The sequence below is a fragment of the Sphaerodactylus townsendi genome, linkage group LG03, assembly GCF_021028975.2.
Source record: "Sphaerodactylus townsendi isolate TG3544 linkage group LG03, MPM_Stown_v2.3, whole genome shotgun sequence".
NCBI lineage: Eukaryota > Metazoa > Chordata > Lepidosauria > Squamata > Sphaerodactylidae > Sphaerodactylus > Sphaerodactylus townsendi.
Window position 1 is genome coordinate 138,578,816 of NC_059427.1, and position 17,888 is coordinate 138,596,703.

At 45.2% G+C, this 17,888-nt stretch overlaps 1 protein-coding gene across 1 annotated transcript in view; it reads right to left on the bottom strand.

Moving 5' to 3' along the window:
• DIP2B (disco interacting protein 2 homolog B) overlaps window positions 1–17,593 on the bottom strand; it is a 196,210-nt gene extending 178,617 nt beyond the window's left edge. Inside the window, exon 1 of the mRNA XM_048487433.1 lies at window positions 17,175–17,593. Coding sequence (XP_048343390.1) covers window positions 17,175–17,277 — 103 coding nt within the window. The 5' untranslated portion in view covers window positions 17,278–17,593. The remainder of the gene's footprint in view (window positions 1–17,174) is intronic.
• Window positions 17,594–17,888: the final 295 nt, after the last annotated feature.

Genomic DNA, 17,888 nt, shown 5'->3' on the forward strand with positions numbered 1-17,888 from the left:
TGTCGGCATAAACAATGCCGACGCACCCCCCTGGGACCGTTCGCATGGACGGTCCCAGGAGGGCGACAGGCGGCGGTGCAGCCTTCACACAGGCTGCGCCGTCGCCAAATGCCTACCTTGTCTCCTGGCTTCCAGCTTGTCGCAGAAGCCAGGGGACACGCCCCCGCAGCCTGGAGCGACGGTCTGGGCGACTCACCGGAAGGTCAGAGGGGTGATAAGGCATTTGGGAAAGGGGGGGAATGGCGCCTTCCAGCTGCTGCCGTGTGGAAGCCGCTGTTTCTGAAATACCTCGCTCAGGGAGCAAAGTTCATAAACAGCGGCTTCGCACCACTCGGGGGTTGCGAGGCCGCCGCCACTGCTGTGCGAACCCCTCCCCAGGGACACTGTTTTTAGCGTCCCTGGGACGCTGTATTCCGCCCGTGAGGAAACAGCCAGAGTTTTCTCCAATATGTGACTGACAGGAAGGAATACTTCAACGACTTCAAGATAAAGTAGAAAGCAGCTCTAACATGTGAAGTAAAAACAAACTCCTTTGGGATTGAGCTCACTATGCAACTTCACCTGGAAACCAATAACATGTAGACACAACAATACCCAAGGAGAGATTCCTATTGAATTTCAGCAAGTATCTACATGTTCCAGGAATACCAAAGTTTTACATTTCAACTGAACACACCTTTCTAGCCCTCACCCTTGAAGTCAACAATTATCTGATTTTGACCCCTAAACTTAAGAGATAAATCCAGTTTTGTTTTTGGCTTTTTTTTAAATGAGAGAAGGTATTTGCTTTTGGCCACAAAACCATGTCCACATATTTATTTCCTCCTATTTATTATGCATTCTACTTGAACCTACCACAATCATTTCATGCTGTCTGCCAAAGGTGATAACAGTTTGGAGCAACTCTTTCACTGAGAAAGTTAAACTGGCCACATTTTAATCCAGTGGGTAACTGCAGAGTTGTTTTGATGCTATGATTCTAATGAAGCACCAAATGCATGACTGAATGCAGAATTCTTAAGATGCTCAGTTTTTAACACCAAGTTTCTAGCTCTTAAGGATGCAAAACCTAGAAGTGTCTGCTGAAATCTCTTAAGCCAGACTTGCTAAGTCAACACTTCCAGCAGATGGGGGTTCAGCTTCAGTGACATTCATTTTATGCATTTAATAAGCTCAAAAGAGCACCCTTCTATGGATGCATACAGTTGGTTTACAATTCAAGGTACCTGCCTACAATACCATAGACACAACACAAAAGGAAGACAGGACAGGAAGGAAAAGGAAGAAAAAAACAAACAATTTCAGGCATCTAGTCTTAAAGAACATGTAACTATTCCATAACAATCAGATAAAATGGCTATTGCTGGAGACAGTCTTGGAAGGTGAGAAGCCCACCTCTACCTCTGATGCAGGCTATTAAAAATGAACAGTGGCTCTGAATCTGAATTAAGCCAGTCTTCCATCTCCCCATCACTACCAAGCTCCTCAAAATGCTGCTCTTGGGTAATAGGGAGCCATCAGGAACAATGGATAGAAATGTGGGGATCTACAGTGGGAAAGGGGAAACACTTCAATGTACTGTCGAAGGCTTTCGCAGCCGGATTCAACTGGTTGTTGTGGGTTTTCCGGGCTGTCTGGCCGTGGTCTGGTGGATCTTGTTCCTAATGTTTCACCTGCATCTGTGGCTGGCATCTTCAGAGGTGTATCACAGAGGGAAGTCTGTTACACACTGTGACTAGTGGGAAGGGAATGTTTAGTGGGGTATACATTGTCCATGTCCCAGAATGGGGAAGCACTTCCCTTCAGTTGGGCATAAGTGTCTTACACAAGTGGGAAATTACCTTAGGATTCAAAACAGTTTTAGGGTGGCAAGGGTGAGGAATTCTAATATTTCTGTTTGACAGAGTACACATAGCCTTAGTAATCTGCTGCTGACAGTGATTCTTTGTATGGGATCCTGACTGAATCCAAGGACCAAAAACCTAATGGGGACTTTTTAAAAGTTAGTGGTAGCCATAGGGCCACCAACACTCCTTTTCACATACTGGCTGTGAGGAAACGAAGGCTGCTCCTACGTAACAAACATAAACCCTCTTGCTCATGAAACTCAACAAAAAAGGAGAGCAAAAAGGGGAAAAATAATATCATTCACACAGGTTAAAGATATTTGTTATACACAGAAGTAGAAAAGACAAAGCAGCATTTTCTCCCATGAACATCAGAATGCTAGAGTTATGGACAGGAAAAAAAGAAGCATGAAAGATAAATTTCAAGTCAGGAGGGAGGAGAAAAAGTATATAGCAATAACATCACAAAGAAAGCTCAACCTGGAAAGGTTTATTGTCATGCTCCTAGAAACTTTTTAAAGTCCTAAAACAAAAGGAGAATGTCATGGCCTCTCAAAAAACTAATAAAAACATTGCAGCATAAGCTAGTGTGGGCTTCAGCCTACTTCTTCAGATGCAATGTAGCCCACTTCTGACAATGCAGGAACAAGCCCACAAAAGCTTCTGTTGTGATACATGTGTTAGTCAGGTGCTATGACACTGTTCCTTTGTGTTTTTTTCCGCCATAGACTACCCTTCTGAGTCACTTCAAGCCCCCTTCAGTTCTCTCTGTCCTCAAAGAATGTTGGAGAAACAATCAAATATAGCAGGAGAGCATAACCTGGTTCCAAGATGCCAAGAACAGTTTGTTCATGAGCATGTCAACTCAAAGCAATCCACTCTACTCTTCTCTGATACTGATTTGTCACACTGGAAATCACCCTTTTCAAAGAATCAAAAAAAATATTCCAGGGTTGTTGCTTCACTGTCATCTAACGAGGGAACTATGCGATACCTACAAATGACTTCATATGATTTGGTATATTTTGTTTCTACAAGGGTCAGCAATGTTGACCAAAGCCATGCAGCAGAACATATGTAGGCCCTTTCCGCATGGGCCATTTACAGCGGCCCAGGGACGGCAAAAACACCGTTCCTGGGCAGCTGTTCGCACAGGCAGCGCTGCTGCAATGCAGCAGCGCCATCCTGTGTGGCCCCGAGCAGTGTGAAGGCGCCGCTTTCCACCTCCCTTCCCGAGGGAGGTTTTTGGAAAGCACCGCCTTCCCATCACCGCTTTCCTGTCCCCCCCCCCCCCATTACACCTCGTCCTCCAGCGTCGGTCTGGAGGGCTGCTGAGACCCGCCCACGCTGCCCTCCGACCCCTGGAGGTCGGAGGGCAGCATGGGTGGGTCCCTGCAGCCCTCCAGACCGACGCTGGAGGACGAGGTGAGTGAGGGGGGACGCAGAAGAGGCGGCTCCTTCTGTGCTGGCCTCTGTGGGGGCCGCTCGCACGCTCCCGTGCGAATGGCCCCCTATCCTCCACCGGCATAATTTCTGCCGGTGGAGAGGCGCTCTTTCTGCTGTGCGGAAAGGGCTGTAGATTGGTGGAGAGAAGTAGCAAATATAAGATGCTAGGGAGATGCCAGGATTGCCTCTGAGACTGAGCTGGAGGGGCAGAAATGTGAGAGAGCAGAGGGGTCTCATCCATATTGCCTTCAGATCAACCATTTTAGCAGAGACCTCTAGTGGGTGGAGGCTTCTCTGGTCCCCATAAAATTAGAAACAACCACTTCACCCTAATATAAACAAAAAAGGGGGAGGTTTTATATCTAGCACCTGCTAACTCCATCTCAGTCCTTTCATCCCAAATGCAATCTAAAAGAACATGAAAAATGACTAGTAAGTTCCAGAAGGACTGATTTAGATGGTGAGTCTTGGTTATTCATTTTCTCTCCACCAACTGCACGTGGAAGAGGACAAGGGAGTTTCAATCTTTTTTAAAAATCATACTACCCTACTCATTCATCCCAAATAGCATCTCTTCCTTACTCACGACTTTCTCCAAACCTTCATTATGGGCCAATTCCTGCTTGTTTCAGAAAGCGGAACGATATCTACTGAAACTGGTTAACAAGGCCACTCCTTATCAGGCAGGGCTACTTCCTGCAGCAGCAACAATTAAGTGGGAACAGGATCAAGTGGCCTTTGAGACACACAGGATAGAGCCAATGAGGTCACATAGGAGACTACCACGTGAATTTTCTTAATAGAATGATTAGGATGCTGTTCTGGCTGCTTTCCCATTTTCAAGAGCACCCAAGAACAAGGTTTCTTCCGTTTTCACCACGTCCACAAAGGCATGTAAGCCACTAACCAAAATGGGCTTCGTGCTGCATCTTCACTTTTCAAAGCCAGCCTTGTTTTACAACTAATTGGAGTCTTTATTCAAGATACCTGTGTGATGGACAGCAAGCTGTCCTGCCTCTGAAGGAAAAAATCAGCCAAGCATGTACAATTAAAGAGAAAATTAGGTATACAGAATGCAGAGAGAAGCTCAAAGAGAACATGAAATAGAATTAAACAAATTAAAATAGAAGAATTTTGATTGAGGGCTGAGTTGGGAAATACTAGGCTAGGTGGTGAAACCTGCTATATTGATTTTTAAAATTCCAAAATTTAAAAAAGGACACAATATTGAAGCTTTTTTGTGTGTTCTGAAAGGGCTTGTAGAGATTTTTAGGTGGCTGACAACGAAAGAATAATTTATGTCCATTCATACATATGTGGGAGGTTAAAGGACATCTACTCTGACATGAGAAGTCATACTCATAGTCCATAGACTATGATCTCTTTAAAGAAAGGGTAAGACAGAGATTTGAATTAATTGTTGAACATGGCAGAAAATAATTTAGGGATCTTCAGAGGAAAAAAATCAGATGAAAACTATTGTTAGTTGGCCTGTCAATTAGACAGACTGTGAGACTATTAACTGACTTGCAGTGAGGCCAAAACTAGAGATCAGGTAGTCAATTTAATAGCACTGGAACAGTTTTACAGGGCCATATCCAAAGAGTATAGATGGCTTGTCCAGGATAAAAACCCACAGAACCCAGCTAGAGTGGTTGAAATTATGCATTCACCAGAGGAGGATTTGGAGGTAACATATTTTACCTCAGGGGATCAAAAGAAACAAGCTAGACATCCTCAGGAAAAAAATACCTCAGAAAACCAACCCTACAAAGTGGACTCCTCAGATCAGGGGAAAACCTGAGGAACTGAAGTGTTTTAATTATAGAGAAACAGGGCATGTAAGATACAATTGCCCTAAATTAAAAAACAAACATAACTCAGGAACTGCAAGGCAACTAAATGTAGTTATGCAAGTAGAGGCAGTTAAAGACACCCAGGGGACAGAACAGCAAATCCCCCTGAAGAAGAAACTTCTCATGTATCTAGTGTGTGGAAGGTACCTAAAGGCATTTCAAATGAGTATATATGGAATACAAGTGAACAATACCAAAGTCTTTGGTTGGAGACATTCAACAGCTCAAGTGATTCTTATAAAGCCAGAACTAGTGAAGCTTGAACACTACTTACCCTGGAAAGAAAATGGCTATAAATGGATTGGGAAGGCCTCATTTTAATGTGCCCTTAGCCAACATCATACAAGAACTGGTCAGGAAACTGAGATGTGGGTTTGTGGGGAGAAATCCCATCTCCACTTGTGATTGGCAATGATTTGACTAGATATTTCAAACAAGTCAATGCAGTGATTAAAAGCCAAAGTAAAATATTGAACAAAAAGTCAGCAACTAGGCCTGCAGTCTCAGAGAATGCCTCAGAGGGGGAGGGGAACCGCCACACAGAAGCCCATGAGCAAGCATTGCTAGGGAACCAGGGTAGTTGGTGGAAGAAAATACATTGCCTAATATGGTGACTGCAGAAGTAATGAAACTTTAAAAGGCTTAGTACAGCTAGCCAAAGAAGACCCACCTGAAGTGTCTATAGAGTACCCTGTCAGATTCATATTTAAGGAAGACAAGCTATACAGAGAGGCTCTGAGGAAAAAGGTTTGCAGCTGTTTGGGAGAGGAGAGTCCAACAGACAGTCTCACAAGTAGAGATTGCAGCTACTGTCAATGGAACATGAAAGCCCATTTGCAGATCACTTGGGAGCGGCTAGGATTAAGCACAGACTGACTCAACACTTTTATTGGCCTGGGATAGGAAGAAATGTGGCAAACTTCTGCAAGATGTGTCCCATTTGTCAAACCACAGGCAAACCAAAAGAAAACTGCAGCCTCTGTCCATTACAGAAATACAATTTATGAGAGAGGGAGCTGACATCACTGGTTCATTGAATATACTCACGGGAACAGGACACAGATACGTCTTGACACTAGTTTGCTACAAGATTTCCTGAAGCAGTGCTTTTAAGCAGTATTGAAGCTCACTCTGTTGCGGATGCCCTGCTGTCTCTTTTCTGCAGACTCGGTTTTCCTAATGAGATTGTGAGTGACCTTGGAACTTCTTTTATGTCCACTAAAATGCAGCAGCTTTGGGCCATGTGTAGAGTGAAACATCTGACTTCCATCCCATATCATCCAGAGATAGAAATGTTCGATGGAATTGGTTCTGGTGGGTTTTCCAGGTTGCGTGGCCATGGTCTGGTGGATCTTGTTCCTAACATTTCGCCTGCATCTTTGCTGGCATCTTCAGAGGGAAGTCTGTTACACACTGTGTCCAGACTAAAATCACAACTTCCTTCTGTGATACACCTCTGAAGATGCCAGCCACAGGCGAAACGTTAGGAACAAGATCCTCCAGACCACGGCCACACAGCCCGGAAAACCCACTACAACCAGTTGAATCCGGCCATGAAAGCCTTCAACAATACGTTCAATGGAATATTGGGGAGGATGAACAAATCATACACTGCAGTGCACCCAAATGACTTGGACCCACACCTACAACATCTGCTGTTAGGCTATAGAGAAGTCCAATGGGAGAGAACTGGGTTCAGCTTCTTTGAACTCTTGTATGGACAGCATGTGTGAGGACCCCGCAACATAATCAGAGAGGCATAGAAAAGGAAAAGACATTCCTGAACTGAAGAGCATAAAGCAATATGTGAAAGACTTGCAGAACACTCACAACACTCGGTTGATTCCAGAGATGAAAGTCTTGGACAATACATTGTTTCACTATGGTTTGAGCTCTACAGAAATAAGGACTTTAAATGTGGAGACATATGTTCACCCTGCACACTCATCATTCTCCACTATGCGGGCTCCACAACATGAAGAGTAGTAATGGCAATCTGCTCCAGGGTGGATTTTATTTGAATCAAATCAATTTAAATCATGATTTAAATCAAATCGATTCAAATCACGTCAGTAAAACAACTTAAATCATGCTTTTCTATAGCCTTTTTATGGCCTGCTGCCATTATGTGTTTTCTCATCCTGGGAAAGAATAATATGACAAATCTCAGGCTATACACACAAAGATCCTACTTATAGAGTATTCTGCTCAAAAGGTTTCCCTTTCATTTTTACTGCTTGCTCCTCTCTGCTCACACTTAGCTTTGTTGTATAGACAGATTCCACACCAAACAACCTTCTATTCATTAAACTTTTTGAAACTTAGCACTTCAGAGGTAAAGATTATGTGTACATAGGTTAACAATGGAATTTAGGTCTTTTTCTCCATTCTGTTTATGTTACAATATTTTTTCCTGTGAAGGAGAGGCAAGTTATCTGTGCAGACCTATACTCACAGTTTTGAGAATTGCAAAACCAAGCATCTGTAATCTATATTCTAGGATAGAAAAAGCATCTATCTTCTAGATAGAAAAATTACCAAAAATAATCTTATGGAAACCTCTGGAAGAGCACAACAATGTGAATGAATCAATGGAATTCAATAATCCAAAAATTTAAACATTGAATGATTAGAAAGGCTCATGCTACATAATTAAAAACTAATCCTTATTTCATGATGAATAATCTTTGGACTATAACGTATGTTAAATAGAAAACTATCTTTAGATAAGATTTTTCCTCAAAAAAGCATTTTATTAAAAATCCGATTAAAAAATTAAAAATCTTAAAAATCCGATTAAAAATTTAAATTTAAAAATGATTTTTATCCACCTTGATCTATTCTAATGGTGTTTGCTTTTACAAGATTTTTATCTTGACATCATTCATATCCATAGGCATGAAAATATGGCCTCCTTTATCCAGGAGGATGTAAGCTCAAAAGTATTGCCTGTACTGAAAAAAAGGTTTGTAAATACATGTAAATATGAAAAGTGGTACTCTGCCACTAACTATTTTCTAATTCTGTTCCTGTAGTAAGCTGTTTATATTGCTTGTTAATGTTACTCTTTGGCCAATCACTGGTGATGAACAGACCTTGTACCAGGGGTCGGCAAACCGCAGCTCCAGAGCCGCATGCGGCTCTTTCGTCCCTGTACTGCGGCTCCACATGACTTGAGTGGGATAGACAGCAGCAGCGATGCCAACGATGGCAAGTTGCACTTGGGATGCGGCGAGCGCACTTCCTTCCTTCCTTCGGCGTCCTTTTCCCTCCTTCCCTCCTCTAGCGCCTTCTGTCACCTGCCTGGCTAGGGGTGTCCTCTGTAATTGCAGCCACCCCTGCAACTTACTCTGTCTGTCAGCTTGCATGGCTGGCTTGCAGGCTGAAGGCAGGGCTTGGGGAGGCGGGGCAAAATGGCTCTTTGGGTGTTAAAGGTTGCCAACCCCTGCCTTGTACAATTTAGTCTGACTCTGGAGAAAGGGCAGGCTGTTGTGGGTGGAATCCTGTGTATGAGAGAGGATCCAACCTAGTTGCTAGTAGTCAATAGAAGTCTGTTTGTGCCTGTAGCAAAATCTAATACCCTCTGAAGTCATAACCAGTTTAAACTTTTGTGCCTCAGCCAGGTTTCTACTTTGTCTACCTGGAGACCTGTGCTTCTTGTTTGTTCCTGTAAAAACTAACCTGTAAATAAATAAATCTTCTTAATCATGAGTGGTCATAAACAAAACAATTTCTTTAGAAAACAGGAGGATAGCAGTAACCTACAGTGACATAAATACAGTACTTAGCTTGTAAGGCCCAGGATACACCCAAAAGAAAGGAAGTAGGGAAAAGACAAGGTCCAAATTTAAGAAGCAGCAACTTGGGATGCCACATGACATCCACAGGCTTTAAGCCACTCACTATCTGAAACTCTTACAGGGTCAATAACTTTAACAAACGATGACAGATCCAGCTCACTCACCCCACCATTTAATGGCAAATAAAATTGGTAGCACAATTTTAAAAAACCTGTTCAAATTATGGCTGCATGGAAATGCTTATTCATTGTGACTCTGGCTTTGAAACCAGGGCCATTTCCGCACGGCCATGCTGCGGGGTGCGTCGGCGTGAACGACGCCGACGCACTCCCTGGGACCGTTTGCACAAACGGTCCCGGTAGGGGCGGGGAAGACAGCGCAGCCTGCGCAGAGGCTGCGCCATCCCCTGAACACCTTACCGTCGCTCCGACCTTCCAGCGCGTAGCCCAGACCAGGGGACACGCCCCCTGCCCTGCGCGAGAGCTCTGGAGTTTTTAGTGTCTCTGGGATGCAGTATTCCACCCGTGCGGAAACAGCCCAGGTATCCTAAATTCTTCACACACAAAAAACATACACTCTAAATTCTGCCACTAGCAAAATCAAATTATAGAACAATAACCCATGTAAATTACAGGTATTAACAAAGACTACCATGTTTACAAACGTTAAAAGGAATTGAAATATTTTGGCAGAAGTATGGTATCAGAAGGGAAAGAGGGAGGGAATGGGTCAAATTCTGAACTGAAGTGGTGTGTGGGATGAGATACCACACCCTGACCAATGGAAGTCTCAACGCAAGTTATTTTCTTAGCAGATGAACACTTCCAACTTTCAGCACAAAGCAGTTATGAGAATCTGAAGTTTAACTTGTCATGAAACATGAAAGATTACTGATAAGTCACTGTTCCTCTGTAAAGCGATCCTAAGAAGTTTCTAAGGAATTTTACTAAGATAACACAGTTACTCACAGAATGCTAAATCCACCACTTCTAAGTCGCTAACACTGCAATCCTAAAATACTTCCGTGGGAGTAAACCCCACAGAAGGAACAGGATAGGATTCTGAGTAGAGCCGCATAGGATTGCCCTCTTTGTTTCCCTAAAAACTCCTTGGGGGAGCCAGTAATAATATATCATACTAATGTTGGTTCCCTTACTCTTTCCATTTCAGAAACAAAAGGAGACACCTGACAGTGGAAACACCTACACTGGAAACACCCACAAAGAAAACATTAATGTCACTGTGAATGAAGGACAAGGCTGATAAAACAACATGGTTTAAAGAACTAGACCTCTTTAAGTGTGACACAGGAAAATTCAAATGCCATCTACAGTTCATCTTCTGTTAGCTGAGTGAACAAATCCTCCCTCCCCAGCACTATCAGTCAGCCAAACTCCAGAAGGTGGAGATTCTTGTGGTCTTCCATCAGCAGCAACCGATTCCTGTCCAAAGGTTTTTTAAACTGCTCCTCCGGGTCACAGAAACATAGCCAGAAGGATTGGGATAAAGAACTAGCCAACTTAAGATATTGTGAGACGTTTTTTTCTTCTCACTATTATTGTCCAACAACAAAATGAAGGAAGCGAGATATTTTTAAAAAGAGAGAAGTCACAAGAACATAAGCAACTGTCCCTTTCCATCCCACCCCCAACCATTAAACAGTTCCCTACCTCTCTGCTCAATTACTGCCTGCACCTTCCTCCTTCTCAAGGAGTCTGTGACACAAAAGACTCTTCAGCTGACAAAAGATTCTCTTGCATCATAGAGGAAGAGGAAGAGGAAGAGGAGGAGGAGGAGTTTGGATTTATATCCCCCCTTTTCTCTCCTGTAGGAGACTCAAAGGGGCTTACAATCTCCTTCCCCCCTCACAGCAAACACCCTGTGAGGTGGGTGGGGCTGAGAGAGCTCCTTAGAGCTGTGCCTAGCCCAAGGTCACCCATCTGGCATATGTTGGAGTGCACAGGCTAATCTAGTTCCCCAGATAAGCCTCCACAGCTCAAGTGGCAGAGCAGGGAATCAAACCCCGTTCTCCAGATTAGAGTGCACCTGCTCTTAACCACCACGCCACTGCGTAGTCCTGTCGCATGGTCTGGCACACTAGAACCCACTGTCACATTCATGAGATTTGGTTTGCATCCATTTTTACAGCATGATAATTTGAAGCAAATCAACAGAACCGTCTTCAGATTAATACAATTCTACATCTCATACCTACATTGATTTCAAAAATGTTCACCACACACAACACTGTCAGGTATGTATTAAGCCTCCAACAGACAACAGTAAATGGTAAAAAGAAATCTAATCAGTGCAGTCACCTACACTATAAATCTATAACAATACTACATGAGTTCAACCATCATGGGTTCCCAATAAAATTCTGGGAATTTTCATTTGGTGAGGATGCCAACAATTATCTCATAGAATCCCTAGGAAACACACCCTCAAAGAACTATCATTCTGAGTCCCCTGGCAAGAAAGAATACCTGCTAACTGATTTACATCTATAGTAGAGGTCAAGGGTCCACTCAAGCAGGGAAGAATTTGAAATACAAGTGACAATCCCAAGCAACACACAAATAAGAGTGCAATAATCAGAAATGCACCCACATGCAAGGCACGCACACTGTCACGTCTGCACACACATCGCTATGGAATTTTTCCATAATAAATTAGCATTCACACTGGGAGATGCTGAAAAGGCACTGCAGTGCTTTTAATTACAGCTTAAAGAATATAGAACTCAAATGATGCACAAATAAGACAGGATTTCCAACAAACACTAAGTGATATGAATTTAAAAGGTTAACCAGTTTAATTTTTTTAAAGGCTAAATAAAAGTGCAAACATATAAATTGCACACATTGCAAACATATACATTTGTTTTCCCAGCAGTTAAATTTGACAGTAAACAGCATAAGAGAGTAATGTTTTCATTACTTCATATTGTTAACAATCACCAAAGGTTAACTCTAGCCAGCATCACCCTGAGTTAAATGCTTAGATAGACTCTCTGTGAATGGTATTAGCATACTTCTGAACAATTATGTGTGCTGCAAAGTATCAAATGAAGACAATTAGATTGACCTTCAAGGGCTGGAAACATCAAAGAGGGTGAACGCCATCAAGGAAGTCCGTGTGATGGGTACCTTAATGACGAAGGACCTCAACTACAGTTTATATACACACTTTATAAGTAGGATGTTGTGAATTTTCCAAGTTGTATGACTGTGTTCCAGTGTTGCTGGCATCTTCTCTGAAACATCAGGAGAAATGAAGGGCCAAATGGACGGCACCCATTTAGTCACATGGGGGTGGAAAATCACCTCCCACATCCCTCCTCCCCCCCCCAGCGCGAGCGAGCAAGAGCAGGAAGAGCAAGAGGCCTGTGGCCACAGCAGACAACCCAGCGGTGAGCAGCCCCTCGGTGGGCGGCTAAGGCGTGACCCACAAGAGCCCAGCAGCCCCGGCCTCCCTGTCAGGCCCGACGATGGCCTCCACGCCTGACAGGAAAGCCATATGTGGGGCTGGGCAGGAGGGGTGCAGGACCCCCTCCCCCCACCGGAAAACTCAGTTTTTGCCCTGGGCTCCATTGGGAGTGGGGTGGAAAACTTAGTCCTTGTCCCAGGCTCCTGGGGCAGAAAACTCAGTTGTTGCCCCGGGCTTTATGTGGGGGGGGGGGGGGGGAGAGAAAACTCAGTTCTTGCCCGGGGTCCATTTTCTGTCGATACACCACTGGAGAAATGTCAGGAGAAAATACTACTGGAACACAGCCATACAACCTGGAAAACCCACAACATCCTAGTGATTCCAGCCATGAAAGCCTTCGACAATACATTCTATAATTCTTCTCATTGAGAGAGGAACAGAAGTAAACAGTAAACGAGAATAACGATCCTTCTTTATAAAGAAGTGTACAATGCTTCTCCTGAATGTCTTCATGTGACGATAACTCACGTAATTTCTTCCAGGATGTGACCATACATCATAGAAAGGCTTTCTTTCAGCAAAGTTGGAGGACAGAAATGGGGCTATCCTCACATGATCTTGTCTGTCAAGAACACATTCTTGTATGTAAAACTGAACAGAAATAGGACATCATGTACATATCCTACAGACATGCTTATGGAATTCGCCAATATGAATACAACCTACTTACCCAATAGCATTTGCAAAATACCCTCAGACCCTTCTGCTGATTTTTAATTTTGAACTGAATACATTAATATCCCCACCTTTCTTCCATCATAGAACTTAAAGGCATACATGGGTTTCCCAGAATGTCTCTCTTCCAGACCCTGACTAGACCTAGATTCATTTAAGCTTCAGCAAGGTGGCAGGACCAGGTGTCCTCAGACCAGTGATGTTCAATCTTCTCAGACCCACTGAATATGGGAACAAGTAAGCTGCAAGAACAAGACAGGAACTCGTGTGACAAGAAGGGGCATCTGAATTATGATCTCACTGCTGTCAAACCCAGGAATGTGTAAAGGAAACCAGAAGAGGTAGTGACCAGAAATATAAGCCAAGCACCACAAACTGTGCCCGAGCAAGGAACAACTCACAGATCAGATTCTCTCCATCACTTATAATGCAACCCTAAGAACACTGATATAAGAGTGTCCCCTGAGCAAACCTCAATAACATTCTGAGGAGACCTGGTTAGGATGTCACTGTTAGTGATCTTCCAGCTGCTCCGGAAAGAGAGGCAGGAAGCCCAGCATTCTTGACCTACATGCAGCATGTCCTTTCAAATGAAGCACAAAAATGGCCTTTATAGAGGTTTGCAAGGTAACAGGAGTGATTCCCTGTCCCCCTTAACCAAGGGTCCCGGCCCATGATTTGAAGACTATTGCCTTAGAATATACTGTGGGCCTCCAATAATTTTCTATAGGTTCGAGCAATTCAATATGCCATTCTGGAATATACTTAATTCTCTTTAAAAACTGATAAAATATTGGTTGTTCAGTTTTTAGTTAAGGATGTAATTCTATGGCACAGTGCCATTTAGGCTGTACTGCATCATATACCGGATGTTTAAAGCAGCTGTCCTTACACTTCCAGATTCAAGATCCAAAGATCCATTCAACTTATTCTGCAACTTATTCTGTCCCCTGGGTTTGTTTTCCTGAACATCAACTCTCTCCCAGCCAGGCTCCACGGCAAACAACATTTGAAACAGAGGTTGGCAATTGGAAATAAAAGTCTTTTTAATAACCCAAGAGAGTTCCTGAGATTCTGGTCCACATACCCAAGCAGCTTAACCCTCTAGTGCAGTGATGGTGAACCTTTTAGAGCAGGGGTAGGGAACCTTTAACACTCAAAGAGCCATTTGGACCCGTTTTCCACGGGAAAAGAAAACACTTGGAGCCGCAAATAATTTTTGACATTTAAAATAAAGATAACACTGTACATATAGGGTTTTTTTTAAAAACTTTTACTCCGCTAATTCTGAGAAGAGCATGGATGTGCCCGCCCTGCTGCCTGCAGGGTGGGCAAGGATGAAGCCGGAAGCTCGGCCTCGCCAGCTCCTGGGAAAGTGCCCACCCCGCTCCAATGGGGTGGGCGAGAGGGGAAGCCCGCAGCGCGGCCCAGCCAACCGTGGGCAGTTGGTGCGCCCGCCCTGCTGCCTGCAGGGCGGGCAAGGATGGGGCCGGCGGCTCGGCTCGTGGAGCCACAGTGCAAGGGCAGAAGAGCCGCATGCGGCTCTCGAGCCGCAGGTTCCCTACCCCTGTTTTAGAGACTAAGTGCCGGGGTGGAGTGAGGGGGAACTGCACCTGGGGCACGTGTGTGCCCTGCGCCCCTGCCATGCCCCCCATCCACCCCTTCCCTGCCCCGGAACGCCCTTGCTATGACCCCGCAGGGGTACGCCCCTGGTGCATTGTGCACTCCCCCTTGGCGCTACATCACTACCGAGTGCCCAAATTGGGGCGACGGCATACATGCCCACAGAGAGGGCTCTGATTGCCCCCACTGGCACGTGTGCCATAGGTTCGCCACCACTGCTCTAGTGGGTCTGCTAAAGAATAACTAAATTTGTGCCAAAGACAAAAGACTAAAAATTTATTCAAGTGAGGCTGGTATTTAAGTAGGTTAGAGAATCACATAGATTCTCCCCACAAAGTTCCTTCTGTTGTGTACAGGAGGGAGCTTTAGTTCTCAAAAGCTCAATTTACAAAAATCTCAGTGGTCTCTCAGGTGCTGCTGGACTCTAATTATACTACTGCAGACCAACATTGCTACCCTCTGAAATTTCTGTTCCACAAAAATAATTTGTGTGCATCATTTTCATCAGAAAAGGGCAAGAGACTGAACAGAAAGAGGACAGAAGAGCCATCAGGGTAGTATGAGAGAGCACAGAAAAAGGAGGAAATGGGCCATTTATGGCTCAAGCACAATTCAAGATTTTTAGTATAAACAGGAACCTTGTGTTAACTGATTACATCAGCATGAAGCAGCTCATACAGGTCACACTGAAAATGCCTTATCCTCCCAAACCCCATTGTTATCCAAAACTCCTCCCATACACAGATGCACCCCCTAACAGGCATTGATTTTGCTCTGTACATCCTTGAAAGACATACTAAAATCCTGGATATGTCAGTCTACAGGAAGGGGCAGTGAAAAGAACGTCAGGTCACTCTCTAGCCTCAGGGCTCCTGGGAATAGTTTAGCGCTCACAGTGGCAAAAACAAACCCCAAGGATACTTGAACAAGGTAACTTTTACAAAAGAGATAAAAAGAAGAGGCCAATAAATGTCTTCTGAGCCAGTCACCTCTCTTACTTCAGTTAAGCTTGATGAAAGGTGTCAGATCATACAAGAAAAAAACTGGAGGTCAGATGATTTTTCTTAAATAAGTGATTTTAGATTACAAAGGATCCAGAGCAAATCCAAACAGTGGCTTATCCAATACTAGACAGCATAGGGGTTAGTGTGTGTGGCCTAGGATCTGGGAGACCCAGGTTTCAATCCCCTTTCCGAATTGGAAGCTTGATGGTTGACCTTGGATCAGTCACACACGCTCAGCCAAACCAACTTTGCAAGGCTGTTGTGAGAATAAATTGGAGGAGGAGCAAGCAATGTAAACTGCTTTTGGCCCCCTTTGGGGAGAAAGGGCAGATATAAATGAAGATAATATATATAAGTTGATCCCCAAGCTCATGGAAGGGCACACCAGACAATGGAGAGCTAAAGAAAAATCATTTGCCCTTCACACGGAAGCAGAAGGTTTATCAGGCCCCATCCTATCTCCAGAGCGGAGGGATTATGATACTGTTACAGCATCAGTCCTATGATATAGCAGCAAATTTCACAAAGTAAACATGAGGGGGAAAAGTACAGCTGCATGCTCATCTCTTGGGCGACAAGGAAGAAACATATATAAGCTTATTTATAGAGAACATCTGCACATCTCATCCAACCTCGTGGGGGGGGGGGAGGAAGGGAGAAGAGAGGTCCTCCATTACAATGAAACCTGGGATCACAAGGTGACAATGTTGCAGGGGCCTAACCGTTTTTATTATACCTAAAAGGCAGGGGGGTCAAAGATGACAGCAATGAGCTGCAAATGAACATGCCACAGTAAAAGCTTCAATGCACAATAAAGTAAGAGACTGCGGGGGAGGGGAAAAGAAAAGAAAAAGAAAGAAAGCGCTATGGTTTAAGTAATGATGGTAAGGAAGGGGGGTTAAGGTTTCAATGGGAGAAAAGTAATACCAAAATAAGAGCGTTCGTGTGTGTGTGTGTGTGTTTGTACATATATACATACATATACATACACATACATACATACACACACACACACACACACACACACACACAGGAGACCCACAACCCCTTTGCAAGGAATACATATATACACAGGAGACCCACCAGGAGACCCACAATCCCTTTGCAAGGAATGGCACCGCTCACTCTCTCTTTCACACACCCACACCCAGGCTGTACCTTAAAGCAACCAACGCCATGTCTACAGAACGGGGAAATGTCTTGTGCGGGCGAGGGGGGGGGGTGAGTTTGCATTGCTCGGCGCATGGCGGGGGAGAGGGGGGTACGGGCCCATTCCCCCTCTCCCTGCAGGCGCACGTCTACCCCGAGCAAGAGAATCGGGAAACCTCAAGGGAAGAGACCCCGGTGCGGGGCCGTGCAGAAATGCCCAGAGGCTGGCCGCCGCCCTGAACGGGGGCTCCTCAGGCCCCACCGGAAGCTTCCCGCCCCGCTCACCTTCCGAGAGCTCCAGCTCCAGCTCGGCCAGCTGCTCGCGGACCTCTCGAGGCAACCCTGCGGGAGGAGAGACGGCACCGTTACCGCCTGGCGGCTCAGCCATGATGAGAGAGGGAAGCGGCCGGCTCAGGCGGCGGCGGCGGCGGCAGCAGCGGCTCCCGTCCCTCAGCGCCGGGGGCTCGGAGTCCTCCTGCTGAAAGAAGCAGCAGCAGGACCGACAGCGGCGACCGCCATGGCCGTGATCCTTCGGTCGCCTTCGGCCCCCTCCTCACCGCCACCGTCTTCCTTCCTCCTCGCTGCCCCCGGCCGGGTCACATGAGAAAGGCGGGAGGGCGCACAGGCCCAGCCCAGGCGGCAGCGGCTCCGACGACCGTGCGAAGCGAGCGAGCGAGCGAGCGCCGCCTCAACCAGGCCTCGGCCCAGCCTTCAGCGCTAGTCCCAGGCCGGCCATGGGGCGCCCCCAACCGGCAGGTCTCAGCTCGGCGGCCCTTCGAAGCGGGCAAGCCCGGGCGGGCACCTCAGAAGGGGAGCTAAATTGGCCTTAGTGGTGTGACAGGTTGGGCATCGCGGTGAAGGTGGTAATCCCTCACAGACCGCACAAAGTGTGTCCCACCACAAACAGTCGTAAATTAGGGTTTACTTCTTTCACGGGATGAAAGCAAATGTTGACTGGGATTAATGTTCTTACTTTGGATTTGTTTTACAGTGGAGATG